The sequence below is a fragment of the Narcine bancroftii genome, chromosome 1 (assembly GCF_036971445.1).
Source record: "Narcine bancroftii isolate sNarBan1 chromosome 1, sNarBan1.hap1, whole genome shotgun sequence".
NCBI lineage: Eukaryota > Metazoa > Chordata > Chondrichthyes > Torpediniformes > Narcinidae > Narcine > Narcine bancroftii.
The window spans coordinates 371850681-371871802 of record NC_091469.1 but is presented as its reverse complement, the minus strand read 5'-3'; the positions used below and the strand labels follow the sequence as shown (position 1 = coordinate 371871802).

Sequence of the window (21122 nt, the reverse complement as noted above, 5' to 3'; positions counted from 1 at the left end):
AGGACTGCCTAAAGAAATCTCTTGGTGCCTGCCACATTGACCACCGCCAGTGGGCTGATAACGCCTCAAACCGTGCATCTTGGCGCCTCACAGTTTGGCGGGCAGCAGCCTCCTTTGAAGAAGACCGCAGAGCCCACCTCACTGACAAAAGGCAAAGGAGGAAAAACCCAACACCCAACCCCAACCAACCAATTTTCCCTTGCAACCGCTGCAATCGTGTCTGCCTGTCCCGCATCGGACTGGTCAGCCACAAACGAGCCTGCAGCTGACGTGGACTTTTTACCCCCTCCATAAATCTTCGTCCGCGAAGCCAAGCCAAAGAAAGATTGGCTGAATGCAGATGATCAATCTAGAATCATTTTTTTTTCAATTTTTACAATTTATCCCTGGCCACAACAAAGTTGACAGATAGTTTTCTCACTTGTGGATTCCTTCATGTAACTATGTTCCAAATCTTAGCTTTTTTGGGAGTCATTCCCCAGTTCAAAAAGGTATTTGACCAACACCATGACAAAAGGCATTTGGGGATGGCCAGTATATGGTGGCATATCTGCAATATCGAGATCATTAAAAATTAGTAAGTATAAAAAAGAATGATTTGAACTTTTAAAAATACCAGTTAGGTCACAACTGGGGTTTTGTTTCTGATTCTGCCCCATCCATTAAAAATTTAAGGATTTGCCATCTAATTGGGGTAGCCTGCCGAATTTTGACCATATTTTCTGTTTTTCTTTCAGATTTCCAGCAGCTTATTGACTTTTATCAGCTATTTTCTTGAAAACATTCCAAATTAATCGAGTGAAACATTTTTAAAAAGTAATGCTTATTAAAAACTTAAAAATAACAAAACTAAAACACAAAAATATATAAAAACTAAACTCAAAATTATTTCAAATTAAGTTAAACTTACCTAGTACCATTGAAATTGTTCACCTCCATTTAAATAGATGCTGAACTAACAGAAGCAAATCCAAAAATGGAAACCCTTATCAGTCCCTGATTATAAATAATCAGATGTCTTGGTTTATAAAATAGGTAAATTAAAATTAAATAAAGAGCTTGTAGCGGGCCGAGTAACCTTGTGAGTAAATGGGCCAAATCACCGCAACATGTGGCCAGTCCAAGATGGCGAGGGCTCCCCTTGACTACTGAGAATAAGCCCACATTTAGCGCAACATGCGGGCTAAGGAGCCCTCCACTGCTGTATGGCGGCCGGAGAGTGACACCGCGACACGATGGTGTCACTTCCGGAAGTCGGAGGGTTTGTCTCCGGAAGTGGGCAGGACAGAGCAGACACTCGGAGAATTCAAACCAGTAAAGTCGGTCTTTGTTTTACACTCATCTTGTATCAATGTCTCTTTATTCAGTGTGCTGCCGCAGCAGACACTACAGTGGTGACCCTGACGGTTCCAACATTTTGGAACCAGCATTGATCGCAAGAAAATGCAGCAATGGCTGAATCCACAGTCGCAGCACCCATAACCAACATGAAGGGTGCGCAGAGCAGAACAACGAATATTCCTTCTACCACCACAAATGGGGCAAGAACACCTGGCGGTGTACCCCCCCTCCCCATGCTCATACCCCACCGCCAAAACTAGCACAGCAATGGGAAATGGGCAGGCCAGCCACCGATAGTAACCTCAGTGGTTGGCACACAGAAGGCCTACTCTACCTCAGAAACCAGAGGACCAAGAGGGATTTCCTCATCAACACTGGTGTGGAGATTAGCCTTATCCCACCCACACACTTTGAGGTGAGAAACAACATCAAAGGTTTCCCCTGTAAGTGGCGAATGGGTCCTCTTTTCCCAGCTTCAGCACCCGGCTGGTCATCGTCCATGTCGCAGATGCTGTTTTTCAGTGGGAGTGCAGCATTATAGCTGTGGGACAGGCATTTCTTGGACTTCTGGTGGACATGACAAGATGCTGATTAGTAAACACCACAATATTCCAGTCTTTCCCCCTCACCCTCTGAAGATGCTCTTTCCTGCCACTGGGAATCCATGCCCTGGACCAAGATGAGTACTGGTCAAATACCTGGTTCTATTGGCACTGAACATCCACAATTCCAACCCACCACATAGCTTAGAATACCACATAGACATTGCCAGACCCCAGTGCACGCACGAGCCCAGTGCCTCCCACCAGACAAACTCCAACAAGCCAAAGCCAAGTTCACCGCCATGGAGGAGTTGGGCATCATCTGGCATTCCAACAGCCCATGGGCCTCCCTGCTCCACATGGTGTAGAGGAGCTCCGGCGGTTGCCGTCCATGCAGTGACTACTGACATCTAAATGAGGCAACAGTACCCCATCCCACATGTCCAGGATTTCACTACAGGGCTGCAGGGTATTCTCCAAGGTGGACCTCATGAAAGGGTACCACCAAATCTCAGTACACCCCAGCAGTGTCCAGAAGATAGCCATCATCACACCATTTGGCCTATTTGAATTCATAAGAATGCCTTTTGGACTCAAAAACATGGCCCAGACATTCCAGCGGCTAATGGATGTGTTTGCCAGGACCTCAACTTCATCCTCATTTAACTCAACGACACCCTCATTGCCAACCCAATGCCAACGCCCATAGGACGCAGCTCACCTGCCTGTTTGACAGTCTGCAGCAGCTCAGGCTCACAGTGAACCCAGCCTAGTGCCAGTTCGGCCTGCAAACAATAGACTTTCTGGGGCACTGCATCAACCCAGAGAGCGCCACACCACTACCCGACAAGGTGTAACCCAAGCAGAACATGACCAAAGGACTACAGGAGTTCCTGGGGATGGTCAACTTCTACCATCGCTTCCTCCTGGGAGCAGCCACCCTCATGCAACCTCTGTTTGGCCTTGTCAAGCATGATGAAAAGATAGCACAATGGATGTCAGAGGCCATGTAGGCTTTCCACACATCCAACGCAGTGCTGGCAAAGGCCATGGCACTGGCACACCTGGTCCCACCTCCCTGCTGCCTTCACAATGAAAGCTTCAGACAGAGCGGAGTGCGCGGTGCTAGAGCAATGGGTCGACGAACACTGGCAACCCCTTGCTGCCTTCAGTAAGCACCTCCAAACACCAGAGCTCAAACAGCGTGTTCGACTGTGAACTGCTGGTCTTGTACCTGGCAAGAGGACACTTCTGCTGTGTGCTATAGGGGAAAGTGTTCACTGCCTAATCAGACCACAAACTGTTGATCTGCACACTCAGCAAGGTCTCGGACCCGTGATCGGCAAGACAACAACGGCACCTCTCCTACATATCGGATTCACCACAGACATCTGCCATGTCACTGGCAAAGCCAATGTAGTAGCCAACACGCTGTCCCCGGCCCACGAGCGCTGCAATCTTGGGAGGGCTCAAGTTCGCCCAGCTCGCCAAGGACCAGAGGGAGGGTTCAGACATCCAGGCATACCGGACGGCCATCACTAGCCTGAAGGTCAGAGATTTCTGCCCCACACCAGGAGAACCAACCCTGCTGTGTGACATCTCTACTATGTCCCCAAGGCAGATCCTATTCATGACCTGCCGATGGTGGGCTTTCAACCAGAAACATGGTTTATCGCAACCTCCATAAGGTTCACGGTCCGCCTGCTCTCAGACAAATTTGTATGGCATGGGCTCTGCCGAGACATTACCCTGCTTACAGTGCCATCATACCAAGGTGCACCAGCACACCAGAGCCCCCTACAGACTTTTGGAGCAGGCACAACACAGGTTCGAACACATCCATGTCGACATTGTCAGCCCCCTCCCAGTAAGCCAGGGTATGGAATATCTGTTCACGACCATTGACAGATTCACCCACTGGCCAGAGGCGATACCCATGGCTATGTGCGACACAGAGACGTGCGCCCGAGCTTTCCTCAACACCTGGGTTGTGTGTTTTGGAGTCCTGATCCACATCGTATCGAACCAAGGAGCGCAGTTCACCTCCTTCCTCTGGTCCAACCTGGTGAAATTCTGCGGCAGCCAGCTCCACCATACATCAGCCTACCATCCCCAAGCAAATGGACTGGTTGAATTGTTCCACTGCCGCGTTGAAAGCCCGACTGACCGGGCCGAACTGGAATGACGAACTCCTGTGGGATCTGCATGGTACTGGAGGACCTACCAGCATCATCTGCAGAGATGGTGTATGGCACAACCCTTACCATCCCAGGAGACCTACACTTCAAACCCCCTCGACCAGCAGACCAGTGCATTAGACATCCTGAACAGGCTGAGAGAGCAAGCAAGTGGATGACCCCCCCCCCCCCCCCCACACACACACACACCACCGTCCAGACATGGCTTGCCACCCAGCCACATTCCAGCGGATCTGCAGTCCACCCATTATGTTTTCATTTGCAGAAGACAGCAAGGGATCCCCCTACAAGTCTCTGTACAAAGTCCCCTTTGAGATACTGCAGAGAGACGGCATGGTGTTCACATTGGACATTGGCAGCTGACAGGACAGATTCACAGTCGACCGTCTCAGTCCATACCTGGACTCCGACCTGCGGCCCCGGGTCAAGGGCGAGGTAGACACCCCAAAGATTGTAAGTCAGATCACCGGTGATTCTGGTTGGCGGGGTGGTGTAGTGAGCCAAGCAGCCACACGAATAAGTAGGCCGAATTGCCGCAACACGCAGCAGATCCAAGATAGCATGGGTTCCCCTTCACTGCCGAGAAGGAGCCCGTGCCTAGCGCCACGTGTGGGTTAAGAAGCCCTCCACTTCTGCGTAGCGGCCAGCTGGCTGGAGAGTGGCGCCGGGGCGTGATGACGTCACTTCCGGAAATAGGAAGTGGGCGGGCTGGTGCGGACACACTGGGAATTCAAACCAGTAAAATCATTCTTTGTTTTACACTTACCTTGTGTGGATGCCTCTTTATTCTGTCGTGCTGCCACACCTGACTCCACAAGCTCGTCTACACTAAATATTTTACACTGTATTTTGCATAGCTCTCCTCTTGGGACCCCTCGTCCTGGCAGCTGCCTGTTCCAGATCTTTTTATTTCCCATTGGTGCTGACGTGGACTTTTTACCAGACCGCAGAGCCCACCTCACTGACAAAAGGCAAAGGAGGAAAAACCCAACACCCAACCCCAACCAACCAATTTTCCCTTGCAACCGCTGCAATCGTGTCTGCCTGTCCCGCATCGGACTGGTCAGCCACAAACGAGCCTGCAGCTGACGTGGACATTTATCCCCTCCATAAATCTTCATCCGCGAAGCCAAGCCAAAGAAGAAGATATTAGTTTCCTCATCTTCATATTTTTATATCAGTTTTATTCATCTCTCACACCAAGACAATGGTTAACTTAAACAAAAGTTGCTTTTAATTATCAGAATCACACTTTAACTTATCACTATTGACTTAACTAACCAACCTAACCCCCTTCTAATTCTAAGTGCACATAGTCCAATCTCACTTCTCGTTCCTCCAAGTTCACTCATTGCAGGCAATTCTATTCTGTGCACAGAATTTAACATTTATAAAGTTCACCAAGCTTTGGTGCTTGAAGGGTAAATGGTTACTGCTCAGGAAGATTCTTGTTGGTTTTCAGAGAGATTTGTGGTATGCTGGACACCCACAACTGCTTCCTTTTTAATCAGCCCCTTCAGTGTCTTGCCAAATAAATTTGCCCCCTCAGGGTTCTCCAGATGATAACCTTTTTCTTTCAGGTCACCACAGAGTTCCTTTTTGTTCCTTTTTGTTTCTCTTATTTCAAGTGAAACATTAGACAGCCAGTCCTCTCCTCTTGCATGAACCACAAGGGCTTTGACCTTCCAAAACCCTTCCATATAGGGTTTTCCACAAGCTTGCCAGCTTGTCCTGTTCCAGTCCCACTGCTGCTGCTGACTGTAAAACTGGAGAACTGAATCTCTCTCTCGCCCAGAGAGAAAATCTGTTTGACTCTCTCTGCTTGCAAAACCACATGCCCCTCTTAGAACAGCAAGTTCCACTCAGACAACCTGCGGCTCCAACGTTATTTAATCTGTTGCCTTTTTTTAAACAACAATCTGTTAGAGAAGTCTCTTGGGCACTCTCCAAAGCTTTTGCAAAGGCTCTGGGGCTGACACATCTAGCATGAGCAGAATTCCAGTATTTTAAATAAAATCTGTTTTAAAGTGTTTGTATTTGACCGACACTAAGAAAACCCTGCCCAAATTTATCTCCCAAAAACATATCTATATACAAATCAAGCACAACATAATCTGTCATACTTCTACCTTGCTGAAGCCAGCCAAAAGCTCTTAGACACCTCCTCTTACTTAGCCCTTCCACAGGACCCCACCACAGCACATCAAGCTACCATCTCCAACACCATTTCTAACCATCACCTCTGGTCATCACCTTCTCATGGCCAAACTCATTATTTCCTATCCCCTTACTGCCTGCTACCCAAGATACACATACCCAATTAGATCCATTCTTTCCACATGCTCCTACTCCACTGAACTAGTATCATCTTACCTCGACTCCATTCCCCCCTCACTCCGGTCCAATACCTCGTCATCTGCATCCATGATACTTCACATACCCTCCATTTGTTCAATGAGTTCCATTACCCTGAACTTGATCGCCTCATTTTCACTATCAGTTTACAACTCCATACCCCATTCAGGTCACTCTCCAGCCCATTGTTTCTTTCTTGATAAGATACCTAAACAGTCATCTTCCACTACCACCCTTCTCTGCCTGGCAAAACATGTTCTCACTCTTAATAACATCCTTTTCTCTAGCAGCACATTCCCTCTCCTCGATCTCTCTGCCTCCATATCAGACAAACTCTTGACAGACATCTCCTATCAAGCCACCAACTGCCATAGCTACCTCGATTGCACCTCTTCCCACCCTGTCCCCTGTAAAGATTACATTCCATTCTCTCAATTTCTCTGTCTCCATCGCATCTGCACCAGGATGAAGACTTACATGCCGGATCATCAGAGATGAGCTTTTTCTTCAAATAATGTGGCTTTCCCTCTACCACCATCAACATGCCCCTCACCCACATATCCTTCATTGCCTGCACATGTGCCCTCCCCCCCCCTGCCCATACGTGCAACAAGGACAGGATTCCTTTTGTCCTCACCTTCTATCCCACCAGCCTCTGCATCCACCATATCCTCCTCCGCCATTCCCACTACCTATTTCATCCCACCACTAGACACATATTCCCCTCTCCGCCTTCTGTAGGGACTGCTCCCTCCATGACTTCCTTGTCCACTCCTCCCTCCCCACCAATCGTCTTCTTGGAACCTATCCTGTGACCACAGGAGATGCTCCACTTGGGCCCACATCCCCTCAGCACCATTTGGGGCCCCAAACAGTCCTTTTAAGTGAAACAAAATTTCATTGTGAATCTTCAGGGGTCCCATCCTGGGCTCCCACTGTGGTCTCCTCTATGTCAGAGAGACTGGATGCAGACTGGAAGGTCTGTGTACTACAATAGCGTGGATCTCCCAGTGGCCGCTCATTTCAATTTTCCATCCCCTTCTGTTGCCGACATATCTGTCCATAGTCTTGCTTACTGCCAGTATGAGACAACCCGTAAATTGGAGGAATAACACCTCCTCTTCCGACAGACCACCTTCCAACCGGATGGCATTAATATTGACTTCTCTGGCTTTCTTTAAAAACCACCCCCCCCCCCCCATCCTTCCCCTGTCGTATCTCCATTCCCTGTCTCCTTTGCACAGACATGATCAATTCTACCTAGTCGCTTATATCCAATTAACACCTTTATTTGAACTGGATTCCTCCCCCGTTGTTGGAATTCTGAAACTTTCTGATATATCCAGCTTCTGCCTTTTCTGATTATTCCTTGAAGTAGGGCTCAGGCCTGAAATGTCAGGAAAATATCTTTGTCTCCTATAGATGCTGAAAAGACCAGCTGAGTTCTTCTAGCATTTCAGTGTGTCTACCACAATCACAGCATCTGCAGGTTATCATGTTTCACTCTCCTTTGACTCATCACTCTTTCTCCAAATCAAAAGAGTAACCATGGTTAGCCGCATGGGTCCCAGCTGTGCCTGTGGGCTTTATGGAGCAATCCATGATGCAAGCCTATACAGGCATAGCCATTCAACTCTTCCTCCACTATATTGATGACTACATCGGGGCTGCATCATGCACCCACTATGAGCTCATCAACCATTCATTTTGCTGTCAATTTCCACCCAACCTTAAATTCGCCTGGTTCATCTTCAATGGCACTCTCTCCATTGAAATATTCCACTGAAATATTTCCACTGAAATACTTTACAAACCCATTCACTTGAATTAACTATCTCAACTAAACTTTTTCACATCCACTCCCTTGCAAGGAATCCATTCCAATCCATTTCTCTGTCTCCTTCGTATCTGTTCCTGAGATGAAGACCTCCATCCAGATCATACGAAATGTCTTCCTTCTTCCAAAAACATGGTTTCCCCTCCACCACCATCAACTGAGCCCCTACCCACTTCTCCTCCATTTTCAGCTCATCTGCCCTGGCCCCATATGCTCCGACATTACAATCACAGGATTCCCCTTGTCCTCTCGTACCACCCTCAGCAAACAACAAATTATTCTCCATAATTTCCACCCTACAACATGATCCTACCACCAGATATATCTTCCTCTCTGCACCTCCCATAGGGATCACTCCCTCCATGACTCCCTCATCCACTCACTCCTTCCCCTTCCCCTTCAGCCACTGGAAGTACAACACCTGTGCCTACACCTCTTCCCTCACTACCATTTGGGGCCCCAAACAGTCCTTTCAAGTGAAGCAACATTTCACTTGTGTATCCACGAGAGTCATTTTTGAATCTGGTTCTCCTGTTGTGATCATCTCTTCTTCAGAGAGACTGAACGCAGACTGATGATCGATTGGCTGAGCATCTTTGCTCTGTCTGCATCAGTGACCAGGATCTCCCAGCGGCCAATCATTTCATTCTGAGCCCCATTCCATGGGCTCATGTACTGTCCCACCAAGACCACCCATAAATTGGAGGAGCAACACTTAATTTTCCACCTGGGCACTCTCTAACTGGATGTCATTAATATCTACTTCTCCAGTTTCTGCTAGTCTATTCTCCCTTCCCATTCCCTTTGTCTTCTCTCCTTCAGCTCTCACCCCCTTCCCTCTCCATTCACATAACCACCTCCTCCCCCTCCTCCATTCGCTGGTATGCCCTCCTCTTATCCACCTATTACTTACTGCCTGTGGGCTGGTGCCCCTCCCCATTTTGTTTGGACATTTTTTCATACCTTAATGTAGGGCTCAAACTTGAAATGTTTGTTAAGAATCTTTATCTTTCCTATATAAAGTATGCTGTTGGACCTGCTGAGATTTTTACTTCAACCACAGTGTCTGCAGATTTTCGTGTTTTATGTCTATTTTATATTTAACAATCCTCAGACAGCTCCAAGAAAAGTGCAGAGAACAAAACAAAGGACTCTACATCACCTTTGTTGACCTCACCAAAGCCTTCGACACCGTGAGCAGGAAAGGGCTTTGGCAAATACTAGAGCGCATCGGATGTCCCCCAAAGTTCCTCAACATGATTATCCAACTGCACGAAAACCAGCAAGGTCGGGTCAGATACAGCAATGAGCTCTCTGAACCCTTCTCCATTAACAATGGCGTGAAGCAAGGCTGTGTTCTCGCACCAACCCTCTTTTCAATCTTCTTCAGCATGATGCTGAACCAAGCCATGAAAGACCCCAACAATGAAGACGCTGTTTACATCCGGTACCGCACGGATGGCAGTCTCTTCAATCTGAGGCGCCTGCAAGCTCACACCAAGACACAAGAGAAACTTGTCCGTGAACTACTCTTTGCAGATGATGCCGCTTTAGTTGCCCATTCAGAGCCAGCTCTTCAGCGCTTGACGTCCTGCTTTGCGGAAACTGCCAAAATGTTTGGCCTGGAAGTCAGCCTGAAGAAAACTGAGGTCCTCCATCAGCCAGCTCCCCACCATGACTACCAGCCCCCCCACATCTCCATCGGGCACACAAAACTCAAAACGGTCAACCAGTTTACCTATCTCGGCTGCACCATTTCATCAGATGCAAGGATCGACAATGAGATAGACAACAGACTCGCCAAGGCAAATAGCGCCTTTGGAAGACTACACAAAAGAGTCTGGAAAAACAACCAACTGAAAAACCTCACAAAGATAAGCGTATACAGAGCCGTTGTCATACCCACACTCCTGTTCGGCTCCGAATCATGGGTCCTCTACCGGCACCACCTACGGCTCCTAGAACGCTTCCACCAGCGTTGTCTCCGCTCCATCCTCAACATCCATTGGAGCGCTCACACCCCTAACGTCGAGGTACTCGAGATGGCAGAGGTCGACAGCATCGAGTCCACGCTGCTGAAGATCCAGCTGCGCTGGATGGGTCACGTCTCCAGAATGGAGGACCATCGCCTTCCCAAGATCGTATTATATGGCGAGCTCTCCACTGGCCACCGTGACAGAGGTGCACCAAAGAAAAGGTACAAGGACTGCCTAAAGAAATCTCTTGGTGCCTGCCACATTGACCACCGCCAGTGGGCTGATAACGCCTCAAACCGTGCATCTTGGCGCCTCACAGTTTGGCGGGCAGCAGCCTCCTTTGAAGAAGACCGCAGAGCCCACCTCACTGACAAAAGGCAAAGGAGGAAAAACCCAACACCCAACCCCAACCAACCAATTTTCCCTTGCAACCGCTGCAATCGTGTCTGCCTGTCCCGCATCGGACTGGTCAGCCACAAACGAGCCTGCAGCTGACGTGGACTTTTTTACCCCCTCCATAAATCTTCGTCCGCGAAGCCAAGCCAAAGAGAAGAGATATTTAACAATGTACTGCATTTCACTTTAGTTTTCATAAGACAATTTAATATTACTTTACATAAAGCACATGTTACATAGCTTGGAGGAATAGTCATTGATTTGAACCATTGACAATTTTCTCTTTTAATAAATGTTGTTTGACTGGCTGAGTTCTTCATTTCTGTTCATATTACGTGCAGGTATATGATCGAAGATATAATCTATCTTTAATATCTAGAAATGCAGAATAATTAATGATATCGTGAAAGTAGCCTAAATTGAAAAGCAGTTAGGAATTATGTAATTAGCCTTTCTTTTGTACAATATCATACATTTTCTGCAAAATACTGTACAAAATGATTGTTGTAATACTATTATTTTGATTTTATTTAGAATCTCAACGATTTGTCATCACAGACAATGGAAACTTGTTGTTTGATACTATTTATGTCGTTGATTCTGGAAATTACACCTGTAACCTTACATACAGGCTTGATCTGAAACACATAAAAAGATTGGTCAGATATATAGTCTTTGGTAGGTTTTGCATTTTATTTAAAAACATCTGACAGACAAATGTTCTCATCTGTCATGTATTCATTAAGTTCAGTAACATTATGTGCAATTAGTAGTTAATATCGCTATGACGTGATGTTGTATTTGGAACTAGAAGAATTGCATGTTCCAACGTCTCAGGCTTCCATTGATTTAAACAGGATAGAACGCTGGGGGGGTGGGGGATGAAAGGGGGAGGAGTGGCTTTGCTTGTCAGGGAAAATATCACGGCTGTGCTCAGGCAGGACAGACCAGAGGGCCTCGTCTACTGAAGCTACATGGGTGGAGCTGAGGAATGGAAAAGGTATGACCACATTCATGGGTATTATAGACTTCCCAATAGTCAGTGAGAATTGGAGGAACAGATCTGTAAAGTGAGCAATCAGTTGCAGGAAACATAAAGCTGCGATAGTACGAGATTTTAACTTTCCACATATTGACTGGGAGTCCCATATTGTAAAAGGGCTGGATGGTTTGAAGTTTGTCAAATGCATTCAGGAAAATTTTCTAAATCAATATATAGAGGTAACAACTAGAGAGAGTGCAATACTGGATCTTATATTAGGGAACAAGACAGGACAGGTGAAAGAAGTATGTATAGGGGAACATTTTAGGTCCAGTGATCATGATGCTATTAGTTTTAAGTTAATTATGGAAAAGGATAAGACTGGGCCTCGGACTGAGATTATAAAATGGAGAAAGGCCAATTTTGAGGAAATGAGAAAGGATCGAGAATGCATGGATTGGAATAGGTTGTGTGAATTAAGTGGAGGACCTTCAAAGGTCAAATTTTGAGAATACAGAGTTTGTATGTTCCTATCAGGATTAAAGGCAAGGTTAGTAGGCATCAGGAACCTTGGTTTTTGAGGGATATTGGGGATGTGGTTTGGAAGAAGAGAGAGATGTATAACAGGTTTTGGCAACATAGAGCAAATGAGGTGCTTGAATATAAAATATGCAAGAAGAAACTCAAGAAATACATCAGGAAGTCTAAAAGAAGACGAGGTTGCTTTGGCAGATAATGTGAAGGAAAATTCTAAGGGTTTCTACAGGTATATTAAGAGCAAAAGGATAATAAGGGACAAAATTTGTCCCATTGAAGATCGGAGTGGTTGGCTTTGTATGGAGCCAAAAGAGATGGGGGAAATCTTAATTATTTTTCATCAGTATTCACTCAAGAAATTGGCTCAAATGCAAGCAGTGAGGTTCTGGAAACTGAGGTAATGTAAGTGCTTGATGTCTTAAAGCGAATAAGGGTGGGTAAATCCCCAGGGCCTGATAAGATATTCCCTCGGAGCTTGAGGGAGGCTAGTGTAGAAATTGTAGAGGCTCTACAGAACTATTTAAAATGTACTTAGCCACAGGTGTGGTGCCAGAGGATTGGAGGGTAACTTGCGTTGATTACAAAAGGCTCCGAAAGTAACACTGGAAATTATAGGTCGATGAGTATGTCGTCAGTGGTAGGTAAATTATTGGAAAATCTTCTAAGAGATCGGATACATAATTATTTAGATAGCCAGGGACTGATTAGGGATAATCAACATGGCTTTGTGTGTGGTTGGTCAAGCTTATCCAATCTTGTAGAGTTTTTTGAAGAGGTTACCAGGAAAGTTGATGAAAAAAAAAGCTGTGGATGTAGTTTACAGGGTCCCACATGGGAGGTTGGTCAGGAAGGGTAAGACGCTGGGTATTCCTGGTGAAGTAGTGAACTGGATTTGGAAATAGCTGGATGGGAGATACCAGAGAGTAGTGGTGGAAGATTGCTTCTCACATTCGTGTGCCACAGGGATCCATTGTTGTTTGTTATCTATATCAATGATTCTGATAATAATGTGGTAAATTGGATTAGCAAGTGTGGTGATACAAATATGTAACTGCCGATGGATAGCTGGCCCTTCCCCCACTGGTGACACACTTGCTGGTAACTCCTCCCCTTGTGTCCCTGGAATAAAGGTTGACCTCCTTCTCCCTGTTCTCAGTCAAGCACAGAATTGAGCCAGCTACAAGTCTAAAATATAATAAAGCTTATCATTCCTCACTCTATGGCTTTAGAGTAATTGATAGAGCCTATCAATTTATTATATTTTAAATTTTCCACATGGGATGGACAAATTGCTGCTACCCGACAGACTAGACCTCAACCCACAGATGCCCGGAGCCCCAGAGCTGTACAAGCAGTGGGTCAAGTGCTTCACAGACTTCCTGTAATTTAGGAGGATGAGGGAGATACGATTGAGCAATAGGATTATTAAGGGATTGGACAAGATACAAACTGATTTCATCACAGACCGCCTCTGTACAGGGAGGCCCCGACCCCACCGCCGCCCGAAGTGCTACTTCTGCGGCCAGTAGAAGCACCCCTGGCGTTGCTGCCCGACAGGAGAAGCCACCAGTTCAGGATGCAGGAAGAAAAGACATTAGGTGAGTGTGTGTAAGTTGAAGCCTTCCCTACTGCATGCACCCCCGAGGGTTGGCCATCGAGCCGACTTCATTTCCTCCCACAGCAACAGTGTCACATCCAGCCTCAAACGGCTCGACTGCATGCGTGACCCAGGGGTTCGCCATCTTACCTGACTCCACTTCCATCATCGTAGACAACATCACTTCCACCTTCTTCATCCACTTCTCCCGGTGCAACCACGTGGTCAACATGGGGGCCGCCATCTTACCAAATTAGCTCCCACTCTGACAGCGATGGTGATCCAGTACTTGTGTCCATCATCTTGGATCAAGGCAGCCCTCACCCGATCACCTACTCGATGATGGAGATTGAGGTAAATGGGAAACAAACTGTCTGTTCGAGAGTGGAAGCATTGAAAGCTTCATCTACCCAGATACTGCTCACACACTCTCTCTCCCCGTCAGACCAACGAGTGGCACAATATCAATGGCCGCAAAGGACCAATTTGCCGAGATCCGTGGGTATTGTGTCGTTAACTGTATGGGGTGAATGTTATGACAATTTCCATTTACTGTTCATGCCTCAGCTCTGCGCATTGATCTCCAGTTCAGGAGTGTCATGATGGCATTCGGGGAGCCTCAACCACCCAACACTCAATACAACCCCCAGCTCATGGACCCCCCCTCCCCCCACAGCCTGAAGTCTCTCCACCCTCCATATACCCCCACCATCGCTGTTTGAGAACCTGACCTCGGACTGTAAGCTCATAGCGACTAAGAGCAGATGCTACAGTGCTGAGGACAGAACATTCATAAAACCCGAGGTACAGCGACACCTGGCGGAGGGGGTCATAGCACCCAGCTCCAGCCCGTGAAGATCCCAAGTCATGGTGGTCAGGGACAGAAGTAAACCCCGTATGTGATCGACTGTAGCCAGATGATCAACCGCTTCATGCAGCTGGATGCATGAAATCAATTTCTATCTTGTCCATTCCCTTAATAATCCTATTGCTCAATCATATCTTCCTCATCCTTCTAAATTCCAAAGTATACAACCCCAGTTTATCCAACCTTTCAGCATACGTCAATCCTGCCATCCTGGGAACTAACCTTATGAATCTATGCTGCACTCCCTCAATAGCAAAAATGTCCTTCCTCAAATTAGGAGACCAGAACTGGGCACATTACTCCAGGTGTGGTCTCACCAGGGCTCTGTACAACTGCAGAAGGACATCTTTACTCCTATTCTCTTTTCCCCTTTTTATGAAGGCCAACATGCCATTTGCCTTTTTCACAGCTTGTTGAACCTGCATGCTTTTAGTGACTGATGTACAAGTACACCTAGATCACATTGCACTTCCCAACTACCTAACTTTACTCCATTTAAATAATAATCTGCCTTCCTATCACATTTATATACATTAAACTGCATCTTCCATGCATCCTGCCACTCATCTAATCTGTCCAAGTCCCCCTGCATTTTCCTGATATCCTCCTTACACTTCACACTACCACACAGTTTTGTATCATCTGCAAATTTGCTAATGTTATTTATAATCTCCTTACCTAAATCATTAATATATATGATAAATAACTGAGGACCCAACACCCAGCCCTGCAGGACCCCACTTGTCACATCCTGCCATCCCAAAAGTGACCCGTTAATTCCAACTCTCTGTTTCCTCAACCAATTTTCTATCCATGCCAGTACCATGCCCCCAGTACCATTCTCTCTGATTTTACCTACTAATCTCCTGTGCAGGACCTTCTGAAAGTCAAGTACTTCACATCCACTGGCTCACCCATGTCCACCCTCCTAGTCACATCCTCAAAAAATTTCAGAAGTTTAAGCAAGCTTGATTTTCCCTTCAGAAATCCATGCTGACTTGTATTTCTGTCTAAGTGTTCTGTTATTTCTTCTTTTATAATAGATTCTAATATCCCCGCTACTGATGTCAGGAAAACAGGTCGGTAATTGTCTGTTTTCTTTCTCCCTCCCTTCTTACCGAGTATGTCCTTTCTTGGTTTTCCTTTCCAAAATGCAACACCTCACACTTGTCTCCATTAAACTTCATCTGCCATCTTTTAGACCATTTTACTAGCTGGTCCAGATCCTTCAACAAGCTTTGAAAACCTTCTTCGCTATCCACAACACCTCCAATCTTAGCATCATCTACAAACTTGCTGATAGGTTCTATCAATAACTCCCAAGCCGTAGAGTGAGGAATGATAGGCTTTATTAATTCTTTAGACTTGTAGCTGGCCCAATTCCAAGTGCTTGACTGAGGACAAGGAGAGGGAGGGGGGGTCAACCTTTATTCCAGGGTCACAAGGGGAGGAGTTACCAGGGAGCGAGTCACCAGTGGGGGACAAATCAGCTACCCATCAGCAGTTACATATTCATATCACCACATTCACCCACTCTTTTAAAACAAAAGCCTGGTGGTTCAAAAGTCATAGAGGCTCAGTCGGCCAGGTGGTCTCCTTTGCCTCTGTGACCAGCGCAGATCCATCAGTGGTATAGTGATCAGCTCTATTGCCAGTCGTATGTCCTGAGGCTGGGTGGGAGGGCTGGCTCCGTAGGAGGTGGTGCTTGGTTGTATGTGAGGGCAATCATGGTGGTCAGAGCAGCTGGAGCAGGGTCCGGGGTATATGACGTTTTGGGTGGGGGTGGGTCACTGAGCTGCACCAAGTCCCTGATGGGGGAAATATGGGTGTAGGTAGGACCTGGGATGAAGGGGGTGGGAAGTGGGCAAGGGTCTCCAGCACACGCGAAGCCCCAGATGGGGACCGTGTCCTCATGGCCGTCCAGGTACACCACATAGGCATACTGAGGGCTGGCATGATAGAGTAATAAATTAAAAGTATTATACATGAACGCATGGAGTATAAGAAATAAAATGGATGAGCTTGAGGATCAACTGGATATTGGAGGGTATAATGTTATAGGAATAAAGGAGACATGGCTGCAGGAGGGCCAGGATTGGGAAATTAATATTCCAGGGTATACATCCTATTGAAAAGACAGACAGGTGGGTAGAGGAGGTTGGGTGGCTCTGTTGGTGAGGAATGATTTTCAGTCCCTTGAAAGGAGCAACATAAAAGCAGGCGGAGTAGAGTCTGTTTGGATAGAGTTGAGAAATTGCAAGGGCAAAAAGACCATAATGGGAGTCATATACAGGCCCCCAAACAGTAGCTCGGATATAGGTGGCAGAATAAATCAGGAGTTAGATTGGCATGTCAGAATGGTAATGAATCATTTGTTATAGGGGATTTCAATATGCAGGGAAAATCTAGCTGGTTCAGGATTGCAAGAAAGTGAGTTTATAGAATGTCTCCGGGATACATTCTTAGAGCAGCTCATGATGGACCCCACCAGGGGGAAGATAATTTTGGATTTGGTGTTGTGTAACGATGCGGATTTGATAAGGGACCTTGAAGTAGGGGAGTCATTAGGTAATAGTGACTATAATATTATGTTTAAATTTGCAATTTGAAAGGGGGAAGGAAAGAAAGTCGGAAGTATCAGTATTACAGTTGAATAAAGGGGATCATGCAGCCATGAGAGAGGAGCTCGCCAAAATACAATGGAAGGATACCCTGGCTGGGAGAACCGTGGAACAAAAATGGCAGGTATTTCTGGGCATTTTTCAGAAGGTAGAGGACCAGTTCATTCCAAAGAGGAAGAAAGGTTCTAAGGTGAGCAAAGGGCAACCGTGGCTGATAAACAATATTAAGACCAAGGAGAGGAAGTATAATATAGCAAAGATGAGTGGGAAGCTAGAGAATTGGGAAACCTTCAAAGAGCAACAGAAGATAACTAAAAAAGCTATACGGGAAGAAAAAATGAGGTACAAGAGTAAACTAGCTAATAATATAAAAGGGGATAGTAAAAGCTTCTTTAAGTATGTAGAGAGGAAAACATTAGTTAGGACCGAAATTGGGTCCTTAAAATCAAAAATGGGTGAAATTATTATGGAAATCAAGGAAATTGCTGACAAGTTTAACAGATACTTTGTATCTGTCTTCACCAGGGAAGATACAGGTAAAGGTCAGATAGGGGATAGAGGTCCTGTGGTATTGAAGGAATTGATAGTAATTCCAACGGTAATGGAGGAATTGATGGAAATCCAGATTTGGAAACATGTAGTCTTGAGTAAATTGAAAGAAATGAAGGCTGCTACGTCCCCAGGACCTGATGGACTGCATCCCAGGGGGCTTAGGGAGGTTGCTCTTGAACTTGTGGATGCATTGGTCAACATTTTCCAACGTTCTATAGATTCAGGAGAAGTGCCTGTGGACTGGAGGGTGGCTGAGAAGGTTTACTAGATGCTGCCCGATTTCAGGAACTGAGTTACAGGGAAAGGTTAAAGAGGTTAGGACTTTATTCCCTGGGGCATAGAAGAATGAGGGGAGATTTGATGGAGATATTTAAAATTATGAGGAGAATAGACAGAGTTAATGTAGAAAGGTGTTTACCACTGAGGGTATGTGAGATACAAACCAGAGGACAAGAGTTAAGGGTGAAAGGGGAAAAGTTTAGTGGGAACTTCTTCACACAGAGAATGGTGTGAGTGTGGAACAAGGTTCCAGCTGAACTGGTAAATGTGGACTCAATTTTAATATTTAAGAGGAATTTGGACATGTACATGGATGAGAGAGATGTGGAGGGCTACAGGAAGGGTGTAGGTCAGTGGGACTAGGAAAAAATGGTTTGGCACAGATTAGATGGGCCAAGGTGGCCTGTTTCTATGTTGTAATTGTTCAATGGTACCAGTTCTAGAACCTCGTGAGTTATTAAAATAACTGGGCACTGTTGTGAAAGTTTTCAAATCTTAAAGTTATATCTCTTTAAAAATAAAGTTGCATGGACTTTTATAGAATAAAACTTACTAAAATATATCTGGCATATTTGACTAATGTCATGTAATTTCTGTTTTTCTGTTGATCTTATTTATTTTAATTATGTTCCATGCACTTGGTCTAATGTTGCACTATTATCCATATATCTATTATCCATATATCTTTGGCCTTCAGAGAAGGCCAATACAGTAATTTAAAGCCATCCTATTTTTAACTGGCCTGTAATTTTTCTGTCTCTCTCCATTTTTGAATAAAGGAAATACCTTTTTTTTAAATTTTCTAATCGAATAAAACCTTTTCCAAATCTATGGTTTAAAAAAAAATAAAGGGATCACCGTGTCACTCATTGCTATTTTTAACACCCTAGGATGAAATCCATGAACACCCACTTCCAAAAGTGCAAGTCCATTACTCCTTAGCTCTTTAAAAATGGTGATACACGTCAATAGAATAGTGGAAAAAGCATTTAGTGTGCTTTCCTTCATAAGCCAAACCATTAGTATAAGAGTTGGGATATCATTGTTGAACCTGTAGCAAATGTTATTGAGATCACACGTATTGTGTACAATTCTAGACATCACACTCCCGGAAAAATGAAATAGCAATATATAAAAAGTGCAGAAGAGACCCAGGAGAATGTTGCCTGGAAAAGAGGACTGCAGTTATAAAGCGAGATAGGATAGGTTAGTTTTTTTCTCATTGGAACACAGGAGGCTGAAGAGTGGTATAAGGGAGGTTTACAAAATTATGAGGTCCATAGATAGATTTTTTTTTTCTCCCAGAGCAGGGATTTCTAGTACTAGATGGCATTGGTTTAATGAGAGGGGAGATCAGAGGGGTAGATTTTTTAAACACATGGTGTTATCAAAGAAGGTAGTGGAGGCAGATACAATTAGAACAATTAAGAGCCATTTGGATAGGTACTTGGATAGGATTGGCATAGAAAGATAGTGTCCTATCATAGGTAGGCATGAACAATGTAGGTCGAAAGGGCTTGTGCCTGTGCTCTGATTCTAATTTGCTCAGTACCATGTTCTGCTGATTGCAACTTCCCTGGATTTGTCAGGGTAATAGTTTCCAATGTTAATTATTTAATATGCATTTTATACTTGTTTTCCTTATTATAAATTAACTGAGAATGCATTGCACGATTAGGCAGAACACAATTACCTAACATATCTTTTGTTATTCATATTTTTAAGTGTATCACAACCCAAAAAGAAGTGTTCGTCTGGAAGCAGATTTCTACACAACAAGGTGTAACAACAATGAAATTTCTAAGTTTGAGAAACATTTGCAGAAGCAGTTAGAAGATGCTGTCCAGGATTTGCAGTGTGAGGTGCACCACTGGAATTCCGCCTGTCACAGTATCAAACCCACAAAAACTTCAATGAGTCATATATTTAACTTCCAATTCATTGGTAGGTAAATTTTATATGAAATCAGTGCTCAGTTTCAGCGACAAACTTCATAAGACTGAAATTAGACTCATGAAATAGATGAACATTTTTTGTATTGTAATAGAGGCAATATTATTTCCATTCAGAAATATGTTGGGTCATGGTATGGTACAGGGCTATTTGGAGATGCAACTGCTGACTCCTGAATCAATATCAGCTGATATTTGCCATTCTATCAGTGCAAAGTCAACTAACATTTCAAATGGAAGACTAAACTGCTGAATTTGTTCACAACCAACATGCTCACCCAAGTATTCGCCTGAGAGTTGTTGGGGAAAAAAAATAACCGATTTTATGTAAGAGTGACTAATGGGAGAAATAAGTTTTAAATGGAGGAAGCAAGAAAAATTCAATTCTGGACTGAATTCTGTAAGGTTAAGCCCTGCAATGCCCTTTTAAATGGTAGTTCTTTAGTTTTGTTTAAAAGACAGTTCGGAGTCTATTTTTAACTGGAAGCTTTTGGATCAATGTGCATGGGGTAAGAAAGGTAATGTCTTCAAGTGATTATGCAACAAAAAAAGATCAGTTCAATGGGATAATCATTTAGCTAAGTGAAGAATGGTAAATTGAAGGAAAAAAATTGTGGAAAGCCATGCATTAGGTTGTCCTTGTACTATAGAGTATTAAATTGACTCACCAAAGCAAGGAGCATCATGGTGCACCTCTCTTTACTTTGGCAGCTATTTTCTATACTGAGGATGCAGCATAGTATTTGCACCTTTGCCAAGATAATCAGGGTATATGTTTCCAAAAGTGAGTTTGAAGTAAAACCTACTATAAAGCCCTGCAACACCAGGACAGCAAAGGTGCATACATCAGAATGTGCTTTATCGACTACAGTTCAGCATTTAACACCAGCATCCCCTCAAAACTAATCAGCAAAATCCAACACCTGGGAGTTAACACCCCACCATGTAATTGGATCATGGATTCCTCACCTCCAGACCACAATCAATGAAGTTAGTTCTTGAGCACTACAGAGTTGTGTTCTTAGCCCCCTACTCCACTGCGAATGTGTGGCTCGATATAACATGAACGCCATCTACAAATCTGCTGAT

The 21122-nt window shown here is 44.9% G+C and overlaps 1 protein-coding gene across 4 annotated transcripts in view; it reads left to right on the top strand.

The window, feature by feature from the left end:
- LOC138751247 (zona pellucida-binding protein 2-like) overlaps nucleotides 1-21122 on the top strand; it is a 94857-nt gene that overhangs the window by 15956 nt on the left and 57779 nt on the right. For all 4 annotated transcript variants that reach the window (XM_069913299.1, XM_069913300.1, XM_069913301.1 and 1 more), the window contains 2 exons: nucleotides 11180-11323; nucleotides 19807-20025. In XM_069913299.1, coding sequence (XP_069769400.1) covers nucleotides 11180-11323; nucleotides 19807-20025 — 363 coding nt within the window. The remainder of the gene's footprint in view (nucleotides 1-11179; nucleotides 11324-19806; nucleotides 20026-21122) is intronic.